The sequence below is a fragment of the Solea senegalensis genome, linkage group LG11 (assembly GCF_019176455.1).
Source record: "Solea senegalensis isolate Sse05_10M linkage group LG11, IFAPA_SoseM_1, whole genome shotgun sequence".
NCBI lineage: Eukaryota > Metazoa > Chordata > Actinopteri > Pleuronectiformes > Soleidae > Solea > Solea senegalensis.
In genome coordinates this window covers 18,926,885-18,940,326 of record NC_058031.1, presented here as the reverse complement: position 1 = coordinate 18,940,326, position 13,442 = coordinate 18,926,885, and the positions used below count along the sequence as shown (strand labels likewise).

The 13,442-nt window shown below is 40.6% G+C and overlaps 4 protein-coding genes across 8 annotated transcripts; 2 read left to right on the top strand and 2 right to left on the bottom strand.

Moving 5' to 3' along the window:
- Positions 1-256: 256 nt before the first annotated feature.
- Positions 257-3,852, bottom strand: rsrp1 (arginine/serine-rich protein 1). 5 transcript variants are annotated; one of them, XR_006361265.1, is made up of 6 exons: positions 3,636-3,852; positions 2,205-2,776; positions 1,929-2,089; positions 1,485-1,797; positions 666-1,239; positions 257-578 (listed from the first exon to the last, which is right to left on the bottom strand). XR_006361265.1 is itself a non-coding variant. In XM_044037518.1 (5 exons), exons 2-5 carry the CDS (start codon positions 2,752-2,754, stop codon positions 453-455), a joined length of 915 nt encoding a protein of 304 aa, XP_043893453.1. In that variant the 5' UTR covers positions 2,755-2,776; positions 3,636-3,850; the 3' UTR covers positions 257-452. The 5 variants fall into 5 exon arrangements, 1 of the variants encoding a protein (XP_043893453.1); XR_006361266.1 differs by having other exon boundaries at positions 666-1,236; XR_006361267.1 differs by having other exon boundaries at positions 666-1,577; positions 1,705-1,797; positions 3,636-3,851.
- Positions 3,853-4,224: 372 nt separating this feature from the next.
- mgst3b (microsomal glutathione S-transferase 3b) lies at positions 4,225-6,062 on the top strand. Its single transcript, XM_044037523.1, has 4 exons — positions 4,225-4,474; positions 4,565-4,687; positions 5,077-5,149; positions 5,728-6,062. The coding sequence occupies exons 1-4, from the start codon at positions 4,349-4,351 to the stop codon at positions 5,826-5,828; spliced, it is 423 nt and encodes a 140-aa protein (XP_043893458.1). The 5' UTR covers positions 4,225-4,348; the 3' UTR covers positions 5,829-6,062.
- An 841-nt stretch (positions 6,063-6,903) lies between these two features.
- tmem50a (transmembrane protein 50A) lies at positions 6,904-10,241 on the top strand. The gene is made up of 7 exons (XM_044037856.1): positions 6,904-6,988; positions 7,495-7,600; positions 8,261-8,373; positions 8,939-9,006; positions 9,155-9,247; positions 9,401-9,461; positions 9,549-10,241. Exons 2-7 carry the CDS (start codon positions 7,499-7,501, stop codon positions 9,592-9,594), a joined length of 483 nt encoding a protein of 160 aa, XP_043893791.1. The 5' UTR covers positions 6,904-6,988; positions 7,495-7,498; the 3' UTR covers positions 9,595-10,241.
- Positions 10,010-13,127, bottom strand: rhd (Rh blood group, D antigen). Its single transcript, XM_044037855.1, has 10 exons — positions 12,902-13,127; positions 12,395-12,575; positions 12,174-12,324; positions 11,910-12,057; positions 11,647-11,819; positions 11,410-11,547; positions 11,202-11,329; positions 11,031-11,110; positions 10,507-10,580; positions 10,010-10,411 (listed from the first exon to the last, which is right to left on the bottom strand). Exons 1-10 carry the CDS (start codon positions 13,050-13,052, stop codon positions 10,385-10,387), a joined length of 1,251 nt encoding a protein of 416 aa, XP_043893790.1. The 5' UTR covers positions 13,053-13,127; the 3' UTR covers positions 10,010-10,384.
- Between the last annotated feature and the right edge of the window lie 315 nt (positions 13,128-13,442).

Sequence of the window (13,442 nt, the reverse complement as noted above, 5' to 3'; positions counted from 1 at the left end):
GTACATGTGCCACTTAGCCATGACAATTACTAAATCCCTGACATTTTTGCTCCAAGTATTTAAAATGTTTTCCATTTAGCATTGAAGTACAGCTTTACCTTTAATTTCCCTTTCAGTAATGTATAATTGTGTATGTATGGACTGTATATTTCTCATTTGTCAATTGTTTATCTTTGATAACTAATGAGTTAACAAAAATATAATATAACCCTCAGGATTTCAGCTCAACAACTGGTTACAAAAACAACAACTACAGTGTTTTCCCCAAATAGACTTTATTTAATCTCTAGAAATTTTAAATACAATACAAAGGGCAAAAAAAAATCATCCCACCTGTACCGAATTCTTCACTTTATCCCACTTAACACTCTAATATCTGAAAGAAAATGTCGCCATGAATGAACATATCTACAAAACATTTACAGTATGTACAGTGTCCGTTGTCGCACTAACTAACAGAAGTGGCGTGATTTGACTGGAACCCAGTGACCGTAGGGCTTCCTCCTTCCAAAGCTGTCCACTCTGGACGTTACCTTTCCCATTGAAGGTGCCGCCACAATGGGTTTGGCAACGGAATTCTAGAGACGAGAGAAAAGAAAAGAATACATCGTTATATGTTCTGGCTTTAAATGATGTTTGAGGAAAAATCCATTTATGGAACTTACATTGATACTGAAAGAGATTTCCTTCCTTCTGGGGGGCGACTTTGGGTTGGAAATGTCATCAGACTCCACCTTGTGGCTCTATTTCCAAATGACAAGAAAAACGGACCCAGTTAGAAGTGTAAAACTCATGCTGTCGTGAGCTTAGACAGTTTGTGAAGTTCTTCTTCTTCTTCTGATAATCATTTAGATGGATGATATACTGAATTACTAATAAATTAAAACACTTCTATTGCATAGATTACCAAGTATTAACTCCCATGCACTCTTCCCACCCCCACACTGCTGTCAAAGACTAAGCTTAGCCATTCACTGAATACTTCAAAAGGACAGACCCTGAAACTGAATAAGACAAAAATGCAAACAAAATATTCAAATTAAAAAGGAAGTCTTCTCTGTCTAGAGTGGAAGAATGGTGGTGACGTTGGTTTCCCAGCCCCTCAGCACACGCCTTGTGTACCAACTTATCTTTGGCATACGGAGAGGAGTTCTTCGTCTTTTTATAGCTCTCTCGACAGGAATAGTCACTATAACGCAGTCCACACGCCTGCGCCCCATCAGTGAGTGGAAGGTTCTGCTAAATAACAATGACCCATTTCAACTGCAAGCATGAATACATTTGTATTGTCAAATTTCTTTTGCCTTTATACATGAAGTGCTGTAGTGTACTCTGAATTACTTGTACAACATTCAAGTATCTATGTGTGTAATTAGCACTTAAATTAAATGTGAATAATTTCTATGTGTGAGCTCATCTAAATATGTGTGAGTTTAGCGGCAGACCTCATTCATGATACAACATAACGGGAGTCATCAAATAACCTTTCCAGCAAACACATATAGTCTTCACCCAAGTCACATGACAGCCTTTTAATCCCAGGCGCCGATGAGTGAAGGAGACCACTGTCATGTTATCTATGAAGACAGGAATAAATACAGAGAGTATGTGTGTTCCCTTTGAGGTCCAAAGGTTAACACAAGACAGAAAATTGAACAAAGCACAGAACTCATGCTTATCAACAGTCACATGTAGACATTTTACCTTGCTCGATGTACTGCCACGGGTGTTTATTATCTTTAATAAACTGGTCCAATAGGAGTGCCTTCTATTTAAAGCATAACTCCTGATTTTTTCCTGTACAATCATCAATCAAAGGTTTATTTCAAAAATATCTGGATCGTAGGATTTTAGAATCTGTGTCTAAACCTTGTCTTGAGTGTGAGATGTGTTCTGTATGAAGCAGATGTTCACGATGAGAAACCCACCTGTGATGCAGTCTTTTCTGGGCCTTGTCTCACCCTTGTCTCTGGTTTTGATGACAGCCTTTGAGACTCGATCTCCTCCAACAAGATAGGTTGTACACTCTCCGGAAGTTGTAGATGTTCCACGTCCAGGCTCTTTGTAGCAATGAGGAGTTCCTGTTTATCTGCGGATTTGATCATTCAAATTTAATCAATTGATTATTCATCTTTCACATTTCATTCTGCCCCTAGGATTAACTAATACCAGGAGTTTTACACAAATCTATCCAATCAACTTACCTTCCAGACTTAAACTTAGCGAGGAACTTGAAGATCCAGACCTCGAGCGGCTTCTGTAGCTGTCGGCTGGGGATCGTGAAACCCTGCTATCGAATCTGCCGACTGTCCTCTGGTGTCTGTTCCTATGGCTGTTGGAACTAGAGCGGGACCTGTTGCGTCTGCGGTGCGAGTACCTGTCTGGTGAAGGCGAGCGGCTGACGGAGCGAGAGTGGGCCCTGACACGGTGTGCATGAGAGCGGCGGTGGTGGGCCCTGCGGTTTCTGTGGTGGTTGTCACAGCGACAGCGGGATGAAGGTCTATTGCAGCGAGGGCGAGAGCGGGACCTGGTGCGAGGAGTTGACCTGCTTCTGGACGATGATGAGGACCTGTAATGTCTCCTGCGGCGTCCAAGCGCCTTGTGTTGGTCAGACTCGGAGGAGCGGTTGCTGCCACTGCTGCTGCGGGAACAGGAGCGCAATGAGGCAGGACTGTTCTGGTCAAAGATGACATTAATACCGTCACTCCAACGAGCATGGGCCATTTCTGAGTGAGATCCTTCCTCCTTGGCCATTAATTTGGTTTTCTGCCACAGGCTGAAATGAGACAAAAAGATTGTGTTACATTTATCCAACTACTGAAGGACTATTAAATGTGCCTGCCGATTGGTGCTTGTCTAAGAGCCCATTCTATGACTCAGAGCTGCTTCTTTACATTTGTGTAGGACATGGCCTTGTGGCTCCAAAGAGAGCTGGCTTTGATCATTTTTAACGACCACTGTCCCAGTCTATTAGACCTCATCAACACTAACAACACTGGTGTCGATCTCTATGGATAGTCTTGTGTACAATCTAACACCATGGAAGAGAGGACAAAGTGGCTTATGAGAAAGCACATTTTAGATCAAATGTAAAGGGCTGGAACTAGCATCGACAGTAAGAGAACTGTGTGGGGGGTGTCCTGGCAACCGTGGTAGGAGATCTTCATGAATTTATAATAATAATAATAATATAATAATTTCCTTTTTCCTTTCTTGTCTGAACCACCCGTTTTGTTTCATGCAAAGCGAATACACGGAATTAAAATACCATATGTTCCGTGAGAACAAGCGTTAACATAATACCAGTATAGAGTAAACATGGTTATTGTTGCATAACCGTTGGTGTCTCAACATTGCCCCTAGAGGACAAAGTACAGCTGCATGACTAAAACTGGCCTGTGCTGGAAATTTCCAGTATCACACATGCTACACATAAACGGACTAGCTTTGGCTGCCGTCTGTTGCTAATGAAAAGCATTCTAAATTCGATTATTTTAAACTACTTCTATCATTACAACCTGAAGACAACACAAATATAAACTAGAATTTAAAAAAAGAAGTTAATTACAACAGTTATAACATGTAATAACAATAGCCAAAGTCATGCTAACGTTAGCTGCCGCTGTGCTACTTACCAGGTCGGTTGTGGAATAGATCGAAACCTTGGTTAAGTTGATAAAAGTGAGGTATGTGAGAAGAGTCGCCTTGAGAAAACGAATCACAAAGTAATTATTTCAGGAAGATACTTCAACGATGTTGAAATAATGCTGGTTTAACGTCGAATGTTTCCCGAAAGAGCTGGGCTTTGTTCTTTCTGCTTCTGCTTTGTCACTAAAATGAAGGGCAGTGGGGAGGAGCTACCGACTTTCAAGTAAGCGTTGGAAAATTCCAGTCACGTGGTACTATTGTAAAATCTCGCGATATCTTACATAACCCTTCTGTTTTTTTTCCATGGATGTAGTATATAAGTTCTTATAATATGTCCATTGTTTTTTCCCAATAGTATGTAACTGCAGAATCTTAATGAAAATTTTTTAGACATTTTAGGTATACTAAGGTACACATATACGTATGTGTATGTATATACGTATTATTATTTATTTTGCAGTAATAGTACATTTATATCCACATTTCTGATCCACACTCCATACCAGACGGTGGCGGTAATGCACTAAGTAGCCATAAAACCTAAACTATTTACTAGTTGACTGCTCCCTTCCTCCCTCCCTCACTCACTCACTCCCTCACGCCCATCATTCCTTCCTTCTTTAACGCTTGTGCAAACTTGTCGCCGTACCCCTGGACTCGTCGTCGCGACACAAAAACAGTTCACCCTTTCAGCCGAAAGATGGACGTGCTCACGGTGCTCCCGTCCAACTTTGGATACGTCATATTTACTTTCCTCTACAGCTGGATCATGCTGGGCTATTTAGCTGTCAAGGTTGGCGCTGCTCGGAAGAAGTTCGACGTGAAGGTAGTCAAAGTGATAGCAGTTCACCCAGGAATCTAAATGTGTGGATGCACTTTCATTTTCATTATGTGTGGTCTTTGCTTGACTTTGCAGTATCCCACCATGTACAGCGACAAGGAGCAAGTGTTCAACTGCGTGCAGAGAGCACACCAGAACACCCTGGAGGTTTACCCACAGTGGCTTGTTTTCCAGACTATTGCAGCTCTCGTCTATCCAGTATGTCGACTTTATTTTCTTCATGACATGTGTGGGGGCTTTCTGCTTAACCTACATATTTCCCTTTAGCTGCAATCTGGTGTGTGGGAGGGGCAAGCCTTATGATCTCTGGCACAGATTTTATTAGATAACAGAGCCAAATGACAGTGTCACCATGATTAAGCACTTTTTTCCCCATTTACAGTTTCTCAACAACCAATGATCAAAATGCACATTTTTCAAAACTAACACTATCATTTATATAATCATTTGAAAGGTTCTGGATGTTCAGCAAATTGTGTCACGGCAATACCAGGATCAAATGCAATGTTTGGAATGTCTGAGAGCCTGTGTTTCAAGGGTAGGCCAGTATGTACCCATTGTTTCTGATTCTCTGCATTTCATCATAGTTGTCCGCATCTGTGTTGGGAGTGATTTGGGTGACCAGCAGGTTTTCCTATGCCTGGGGATATTACACAGGAGGTAAGACGGACAAAAACACAATTCACCCTCTTTTTTCATGTGTGCAAAGACATTTTCTCAAATGTCTATGTTGACAGCATAAATGCAGTTTACTAATATCAATAATTTTAAAGCTGAGTGTTTACATTTTAGTTAAAACAATTGTGAACAATCATATATGGATCATTGTTTTACCTTACACCAGGTAAAACACCAGGTTTTTTGTTTTTACAATAAGCCTTAATGGACAAACTTTTGAGTGCTACCTGAGGGCTACACAGATTCTCCAACACATGATACTCTGCTGCAACATGCAAGTATTCATGTTCAGAAGATGGCATATGTGTAAAAACTTAAAAAAACAACAACTAATCACTGAGGTCTTAAATCATTTCCCACAGTTGTAGTAAAATGATAGCAAATATTAGTGATAAAGTAATGTACCTTCATTTAATGTGTTATTTCCAAAATCTGGTGTTAAGCGTTAAAAAGAAACCTGATCAAACATTATGCTGCACACAACTTTCTATCCCTTGTTTTGTAATGATTTCATTTTAGTGAACCTGTGTTTCCTGTGTCCTGCTTTTGTTTTATTCCAGATCCATCCAAGAGGCTGAATGGTGCCTATGGCTACATTGGATACTTTGGAGTCATCTTTCTGTCCATAGCTGTAGCCTTGCAGTTGCTTGGTGTCTTTTAAGATGATTGTCATCTTGCAGTTTCTCCTTCTCACTGACAGGTTTTCTGATTCACAGGACCTCTCATACCATTTTTCACTTGTTTCAGAAATAGAATGGCATTACACCTCTTTTAGGGAAACATGTTTTATTTACCACTAACAATGTACCACTATTTTTCTATCTTTTCATCCCAGCACTTAGTGAGTGTGTATTCCATGTAATTACTGACAATAAACCAAATGCTACTGTCTTGATTTTAGTGTCTGTTCATAGTCTTCTACCCACAGTTGAAAGCATTGTCATGTGTGATTAATAACAAAGGGGTTAGCTGCAGGGAAGAAGGCCTCGTGACTCGCACATGATGTCCCGCTCAGGAACAAAATACTATGAAATCAGGCCTGTGGCTCCAAATGAAAGAACTAAAGACAATTAAAAATAGAAGTCGGTTGAGATATTTGCTTCCTGTGAGATGACATTCCTTTTTCTTCATTGCCATACATATAAAGGTAGATACTCAATTCATCCCAGTGGGAAAAAAATCCATTATCCAGTAGCTCATAAATTAGAATCATGTATTTAATCACTGACTGAGCTACAGGTGTGCTAATTAGCCATGAAATAAATGTGTCAGTTTCCTGTGCTGCTGACAATAATAGCAATAATATAATGTAATAATAATAATAATAATGATGATATTCTTGTTATTTTTATTATGGTAACACATCACATAAAAGGACCAAAGCTCGATTGTTGTTGACAAGGAGAAGAAAAGCGTCTGTGGCAAATAAATTCCAACTGTAGAGCAGCATTTTACCTCTTATTACTATGATTGTCACACTGAGACTGAACTGTGGAGGGAAGTATTCCACCTTTCAGGATACAACCTGCCAAAGTATTCTTATTGAATTGAATTGAATGACTTTATTCTATATTATTACTATTATTTATATTATTAGAAGTGTCACCCAGTTTTACTGCATGTAATGTCATGTCATGTCATGTGATGTGATTTAAAGTTCCGTTTTGTCCGACGGCCCCTGAACGCGCCATCATCAAGCGTCTCTGAGGTTCTTTTATCAAACGAACTGTGGACGAACTGCGCATGCGCATGACTGAGCTCAGTCGGAAGCGAAGTCGAGCTAATCTAAAGGAGGTCTCCATCAGAAACCGAAAATAAAAGGTAATAATCCGTTTGAAAATAACATTTGCACCGTGTAAAGCAGTACAGTTGTGCGTTTCTGTGTGCTACATGCACTGACGTTTGAGCTGTGGTGTTATTTTACCCCGACTTCGACACGGAGAAGAAACCTTCAAGGAAATGTTTGCTAATACGAAAGCGTCGAACAAAAGAATCGACACGGCCTTGTTTTTATCCACACTATGAGCACGTCGTCTGTTCCTACAGCTGTGTCTGAAGTCGTGTTGTTACAGAACTGCTGATTATTTACAGTATTAAGGTGAAGTTACACAGTGCTCAGTGTGTGTGTGTGTGAGAGAGCATCATCTCCACTATGCAGTAACTGCGCACTAAAGCAGGCTCGACATCGGTCTCCAGATTTCAGTTATCAGTCAAATAAGTTGTTCTATATCGGCTTCTCTGTGTAACTGGTGATGTTTTGACTGCCTGTCAGTGAATGATTGGTGTTGTTTTCACTTTGACACACTGTCACTTTGAAATGAATCCAGAGCCATGTCAGGATTTCTGGACGGAATCCGATGCGGAGACTGCGAGTGCAATGTGGACTGGGGCGAGAGAAGAAACGCCATCGCTTCTGTAGCTGCTGGAGTTCTGGTATTCACGCTTATTTCACCAGTCACCGAACACAGACTGTACACTGTTACACGTGTGTTCATATGAGCTACTTTTGTTCTAGGTTTTAATGATTATTAGGGGATGTCACGTAATCAAGTTTAGTTCAATTTCACAGTAGCAGTTGTCAGAAGTAAATATCAAGTTGTCCACCAGAGGGCTCTGTGCATGGAACTACAACAGGACTGTGAGCAGGCGTTAACAATATGACAGAATGAGAACAGATCACTGTCACGTGACAAGTGTGATAATTAAGGTTAGGCTTACGTCACATTAACAAATCATTTCTCTTCAGCCCACTTTAAGTTACGCCCCTGTCTTGTAAACTGCAGAAGACACCCCCCCCCCCATTGTTCTGCATCCATGCCCTCTTTTAGAATAAGGTGTTCTAGCATGATATTTGGACGAGACCACTAAATCTTCATCTATACTCTGATCTCCCTCACCTCAAACACTGGTGTCCACCAGTACCAGATGTGTAGAGGCGGCAAATGAAGTGCCACAAATATTGAGCACACATGCAGACTTTTACAGGTCCACGATAGTATTGTTTATTAATATGTAGCTGGAAGACTTTGATTTATGTGTTGGGGAAATGCATCTGTAATCCGCTCAGGCTAACTGTGGATCTTGTTGTTGCAGTTCTTCACAGGGTGGTGGATCATCATCGATGCAGCCGTGAAATATCCAGATCAGGGACAGTTCCATCATGCCTATCACACCTGTGGAGTCATCGCAACAGTGGCTTTTCTCATGTAAGACAGTTACTATTACAGGAAATATGAGCTCCTTCGGTTTGACAAAATTCTCATTGCAGGGTCCCCTCACTTTGTGTTCCTGTAGCTTGTAGACATTTTCTTGGGATTGTGTATTGTCTGCTAAAGTCAATTCAGTCATATGTGATTTATGTGAGAACACAGCAGGAGATGCTCCGGGTAAGTCAGAGCATTTCCCACCCTTCACTGGGGTCCCCTGGACTTTCTCTTGCTTTTGTGAATGAATGAATGAATCATACTAAAGTGGCCTGTCTGTTAGTCTGATCATTCAAAAACTACTGAACCAATTTATATGAATTGGGTGGAGAAAGAAGACATTACTCAAGAACACAGTGAATCATCATAACAACTCACCAACTACCAACGATGTGGCTGAAAGCTTCTGTAACCGCAAATAAGTGGACCACGGAATGAGATTTTTATTTATTAATTTTAATAGTGTTTTTCTTTAGTCTTGAGGTATTTTTTGCAAGAAAGTACTTAAGTATCTTCTAACGTGTTCAAAATTGTTTAATTTTTGTTTTTTGTCATTTGACCCATTTAGGATAAATGCTGTTTCAAATGGCCAGGTGAGAGGAGACAGCTACAGTGAAGGCTGCATGGGACAGACAGGTGTGTATGATAATAAACCCACAAACGTATTTCCCCACACATGGTCTCTATCGTGTATGCCCCAGTTTTCTTGGATTACACAAACCCGTTAAAGAAAGTAAGGCGTCGAGTCACTCAGCAGTCCACCCTTCCTTATCTCTGATTGCAGGCGCACGAGTGTGGCTGTTCATCGGCTTCATGCTGGCCTTTGGTTCTCTCATTGCCTCCATGTGGATTCTGTTTGGAGGATTCGTAGTGCCTCGTGAGTCCTGCTAATCCCCTTTGCATGTCACACATTTCTGCTCTGGAAACTGAAAGTTTTGGGGGTGTGGCAAAGTCATGAAAAGAGAATTTGTGCAAAATCCTACATGATGCCAAACTGAATCACTCTGTGACCCTGCTGTTTTTCTTGCAGAGAAAGCTGTTGTGTACCCGGGTATTGCCATCTTCTTCCAGAATGCATTCATTTTCTTTGGGTAAGTCAGTCGTCCTCAGTGACATGTCTCTCTCAGCTGATGCTCGTCCTTCACTTTCTTACACTGTCGTCCCGTCTTCACATGCAGGGGCTTGGTCTTCAAGTTTGGACGTACAGAGGATTTGTGGCAGTAATGGACTTTTGTGTCTTTGTGTGTCCGCTGTTAAACACTTTGCTTTCTGTATGGTGTGAGACAATGCTTTAGTGGTTGTCCACTTTATATATAAATATATATATAAACTTTTTTAGCATTGATTTAAAATGTTTAATTTAAACTGTTTTCTGTACAATGGCTAAATCGTGGCTAAGCACAAACTATTCATTGTGAGTTTGAATATTTGGCACATCTTCAAATGTAGCCCTGTTAAGTTTGAATGGTTCACAGCTTGTGTATAACAAAAAGTGTGTATTCTGAAAGCACCAAACTTCATACACACTGAATATATTTGGGCTTAATGTTTTAAGACACTGCACGCACGGGCAAATACTGAATGTAACCGTATGAGGTTGTTCGTGTTTCTCTTGAAATAACACTCTGAACTCTGAAGCTTTGCCATCATCCACATTTATTGTTCATGGTTAGTTTTGCTTGGACTTTAATGACCAGAAATCAACAAAGGTTTCACAACTGTATATTTTGTTTGCGTACTAGAGATTTGTACTTTACTGCAACACTTCAATTTTGCTTGTTTAACAGCCGAACCATGACGTCATTGTCCGGCAATCATGGCAGCATTAACATACACATACCAAACAGTGAATAAATCTTTCATTCATCGTTTTTGCTGCTTTGATTTTTTTTCTTCCTTTAGCACTGCACAAATATAAACATCTCATTACTACATTGTATTTTTAAAAAATATATACATCGGTATGAAAATAGCTTTCTCCTCCAGCGTTCCGGACTGCGTCAACTCCACGTTCTTACTTTCTTTTTGCAAGGTGAGGAAACTGTAAAATAAAAATAAAATTGTAAGATGTAGCGCGATTAGAAAATTGAATTATCTTCCTGTAGAGAAGAAAGGAATATGATATCGATTACATACCTCCCAGAAAGCCTGGTCATCATAACACTTGTTTTCTTGGGGCGGTCTCCAGAAGTCCCACTTGAGTAAAAGTCCTTTTTTTAACAATAGTAGATTAAGATCACAAATGGGAAACAGTATTGATATAAAGTGCTGTGCAGAAGGCCACTGTTAGATCTGTTGTATTAGCAATGCCATAATAACACTACAGTATCATTTAGAGATCATTTTATTGGAACACATCTAGAAAATGTATGCAAGAGTAGAATCTTAATTAATGTTATTGGCAAAACCAGTGTCTGTCCTACTATTTCATGTTGACAAATATCTGTTGTGAAAAATTTATTTTATGTCAAGTTTATATAGAACTCATTGACAGCCTCCTAATATATATACTGTAAGACCAACTTTCAGTCACATGACGCCAATGATCATAGAATTTGGCAGACATAAAAACAACAAACCCTGCCCTGAGATTTTAGCACAGTACTGAACATCATACTCATTACATATGTAATTTACACTTTTAAAAATAGGTAAATTACCTGTGATGATTCCCATGGACATACTTATAGCGATGGTGGCGAGGAGAGCACAGATATGAAATACAGCAAAGCGGATTGCCCTGTGAATGAAGGACACGAGGTGTCACACCTTGTGTGTGTGTGTGTGAATGTGTGCTGAAAATCTGATCATATGATGGAATGGACTCTTACGTCGTGTGATCATCTAACGCTTGAACCTCCAGGATGAGACGTATTAGCCACCCCAGGAGACCGGGGAGTCCATGGGTGCTGAGAACAGTGCGGGTGTCGTGGCATTGAAACGCAAGAAGCATTTGTGTCTACAAAATAAGAGATAAATCAGGAATTCTAACGTGTAAGGCAAGCTAATATACCTTGTCTAAGAGGTGACAGTCAAAACCTTTAGGTATCGGTGTCCAACGGTCGAGACGACTGTAGCAGTGAGTCCAATTGTCATGGCTACCCATGGCTGATAAACTGCTGATATTGCGACGCTAACAGCAACGCCACCGGCAAGGATACATTGCTGCATATGGATCTGACAAAGGAGGGAAGACACAAGCTCAAAGACAGCCCATAAGCTCTTTCAGTCATGGTGGATTAATTGTGTGTTAAGAGATCAAGTGTCAGGTCGTACCAGGTTGAGTTTTCCCTTAGGACTGGAAAGCACAGACATGGCAGCTGCTGCTACAGCACTGACAGCCAGGGCCAGGTAGGTGCTACACACGACCCCGAGCTTCCTCCCCGGAATACGACCATCCACAAGGACGGAGTTAAAAGTTGGCCAAAACATCCAGAGAAACAAAGTCCCTAGAGACAAGAGGACAGGAATGATCTGGGTTTCTTTAATTAGTGCCTGAACTTTAGGATTGGCCTCACAGAAGGAAATGTATTACAAACCTAACATGGAGAACAGTCCAGATCTTTGGTCAAATTTCTCCTTTTCAAACCCCTCCTCTGAACCTTTCCGGTACATGGTCCAAGTCAGCATGAGTCCAAAGAAAGTCCCAAAGATGTGAAGCATCATGATGCTGTTCAGCAGCTGAACCTGAAGAATTATCAGCAGGTTATCAACAAAATCTGGACAATCCTACAAGCACTGTGCACAGTGTGACGTGAACATGCTCGATGAAAGGGGGAAACGCAGCATCTAATGTTGCTTACTTTGAGCCAGGTCTGCAGGACCCATTTATTCAGGATAAACCCTGACACCTCCAGCAGGGAGATGAGGACGAGTTGGACAGGGTTGGTCTTCCCGAGCACGGCTCCAATGGAAATGAGGACGGAGGCCGTGCACATTTCAGCATCTATCAAACTGAAATGAGACGTGTCAAAACTAGATCTGTAAAACAATCATATGAGAAATGTGGTAATAATGCTGCCACCTTCTTAAATCTATCCTGATCTTTCCTATGAAGGTCTCAATACCATTGAGTATAATTGCCCATTGAGTGGCCACCACTGCCACAAGTAGAGTGAACGCAGAGGCACTGAAACCATAACGCACCAGGAAAGTGCTTAAGAAGCCAAAACCTAGAATCAGCATCACGTTCACATCCTGGAACACTGCAGGAGAAGAGCAAGCTTTAGAATCTGCCACATGTCTGAATCACAATACAGTCGAGTACAGTGTATTTCAGCTGAGTTTTCAGGGGGAAAACCACATCATCTGCTCAAACATAACTACAGCAGCTTATCAGTGTCCAACAGTGATAAGAGGAGCCCCTCCCCACACTCATCACAAACAACATGTCACTTCATTTAGCTTTATTTAATAACATATGTGGAGAACTTTAAAATCTGTTATTATGTTTTTCCTTGGAGAATTATTCAACTCAAACATGAAAAGTCTATTATTTAACCACCCAACCACTTTCACATCCTCTACTCACTTGGGTAGACGTCGCTGAAGGAGTCCCCGTGTGCGCGCACATGGATCTGGATCTCAGTCTTAAAGTAAAAGATGACAATGAAAGCGAGCTGCAGGAGAAGCAGCGTCGGTACCAGACAGGAGCGCAGACTTGGTGCGTACCGAGGAGCCATTGGAGATGTTCTCTGCAAGTTACCTTCTAATCCAGCTGACTGACGCAAGTGCGCAGTTGGCGCTGTTTGAAAATGGGCGCAACTCCAAGCTCCTCATTTCATTTTTTTTCTTCTTTTTTTTAAAAAAAAAAAAACCTTGGGGAGAATGAAAACGTTTTTTCATGGCTTGTCCTGCATAATGGAATTGGGTTTTAATACTTAATAATACTTATATTACTTAACAATAAGTTGTATTTAAACTATAATAATAAATAAAACAATGTAAAAATATATGCCATTAAAGTTGTATTATCTTGACTCGCTCTCTCATATCAGACACAACATAAGAAGTTATATTTTTATTTTACATTGTTATATATTAGAGTTATAGTTACACATACAGTATGTTAT

Bases quoted from the DNA above. Each gene is read 5' to 3' on its own strand.
- rhd (XM_044037855.1), bottom strand. From the start codon at position 13,052: ATGGCTCCTCGGTACGCACCAAGTCTGCGCTCCTGTCTGGTACCGACG. The intron at 12,058-12,173 runs GTAAGCAACATT...ATAATTCTTCAG, and splicing joins TCCTGCAGACCTGGCTCAAA to GTTCAGCTGCTGAACAGCAT. The intron at 11,111-11,201 runs GTAAGAGTCCAT...CTTCATTCACAG, and splicing joins GCGTTAGATGATCACACGAC to GGCAATCCGCTTTGCTGTAT.
- mgst3b (XM_044037523.1), top strand. From the start codon at position 4,349: ATGGACGTGCTCACGGTGCTCCCGTCCAACTTTGGATACGTCATATTT. The intron at 4,475-4,564 runs GTAGTCAAAGTG...TTGACTTTGCAG, and splicing joins GGAAGAAGTTCGACGTGAAG to TATCCCACCATGTACAGCGA. The intron at 5,150-5,727 runs GTAAGACGGACA...GTTTTATTCCAG, and splicing joins CTGGGGATATTACACAGGAG to ATCCATCCAAGAGGCTGAAT.
- tmem50a (XM_044037856.1), top strand. From the start codon at position 7,499: ATGTCAGGATTTCTGGACGGAATCCGATGCGGAGACTGCGAGTGCAAT. The intron at 8,374-8,938 runs GTAAGACAGTTA...TGACCCATTTAG, and splicing joins GCAACAGTGGCTTTTCTCAT to GATAAATGCTGTTTCAAATG. The intron at 9,007-9,154 runs GTGTGTATGATA...CTCTGATTGCAG, and splicing joins AGGCTGCATGGGACAGACAG to GCGCACGAGTGTGGCTGTTC.
- rsrp1 (XM_044037518.1), bottom strand. From the start codon at position 2,754: ATGGCCAAGGAGGAAGGATCTCACTCAGAAATGGCCCATGCTCGTTGG. The intron at 744-1,928 runs GTGGGTTTCTCA...ATTTGGAAATAG, and splicing joins CAGAAAAGACTGCATCACAG to AGCCACAAGGTGGAGTCTGA. The intron at 579-665 runs GTAAGTTCCATA...TCTCGTCTCTAG, and splicing joins AAATCTCTTTCAGTATCAAT to AATTCCGTTGCCAAACCCAT.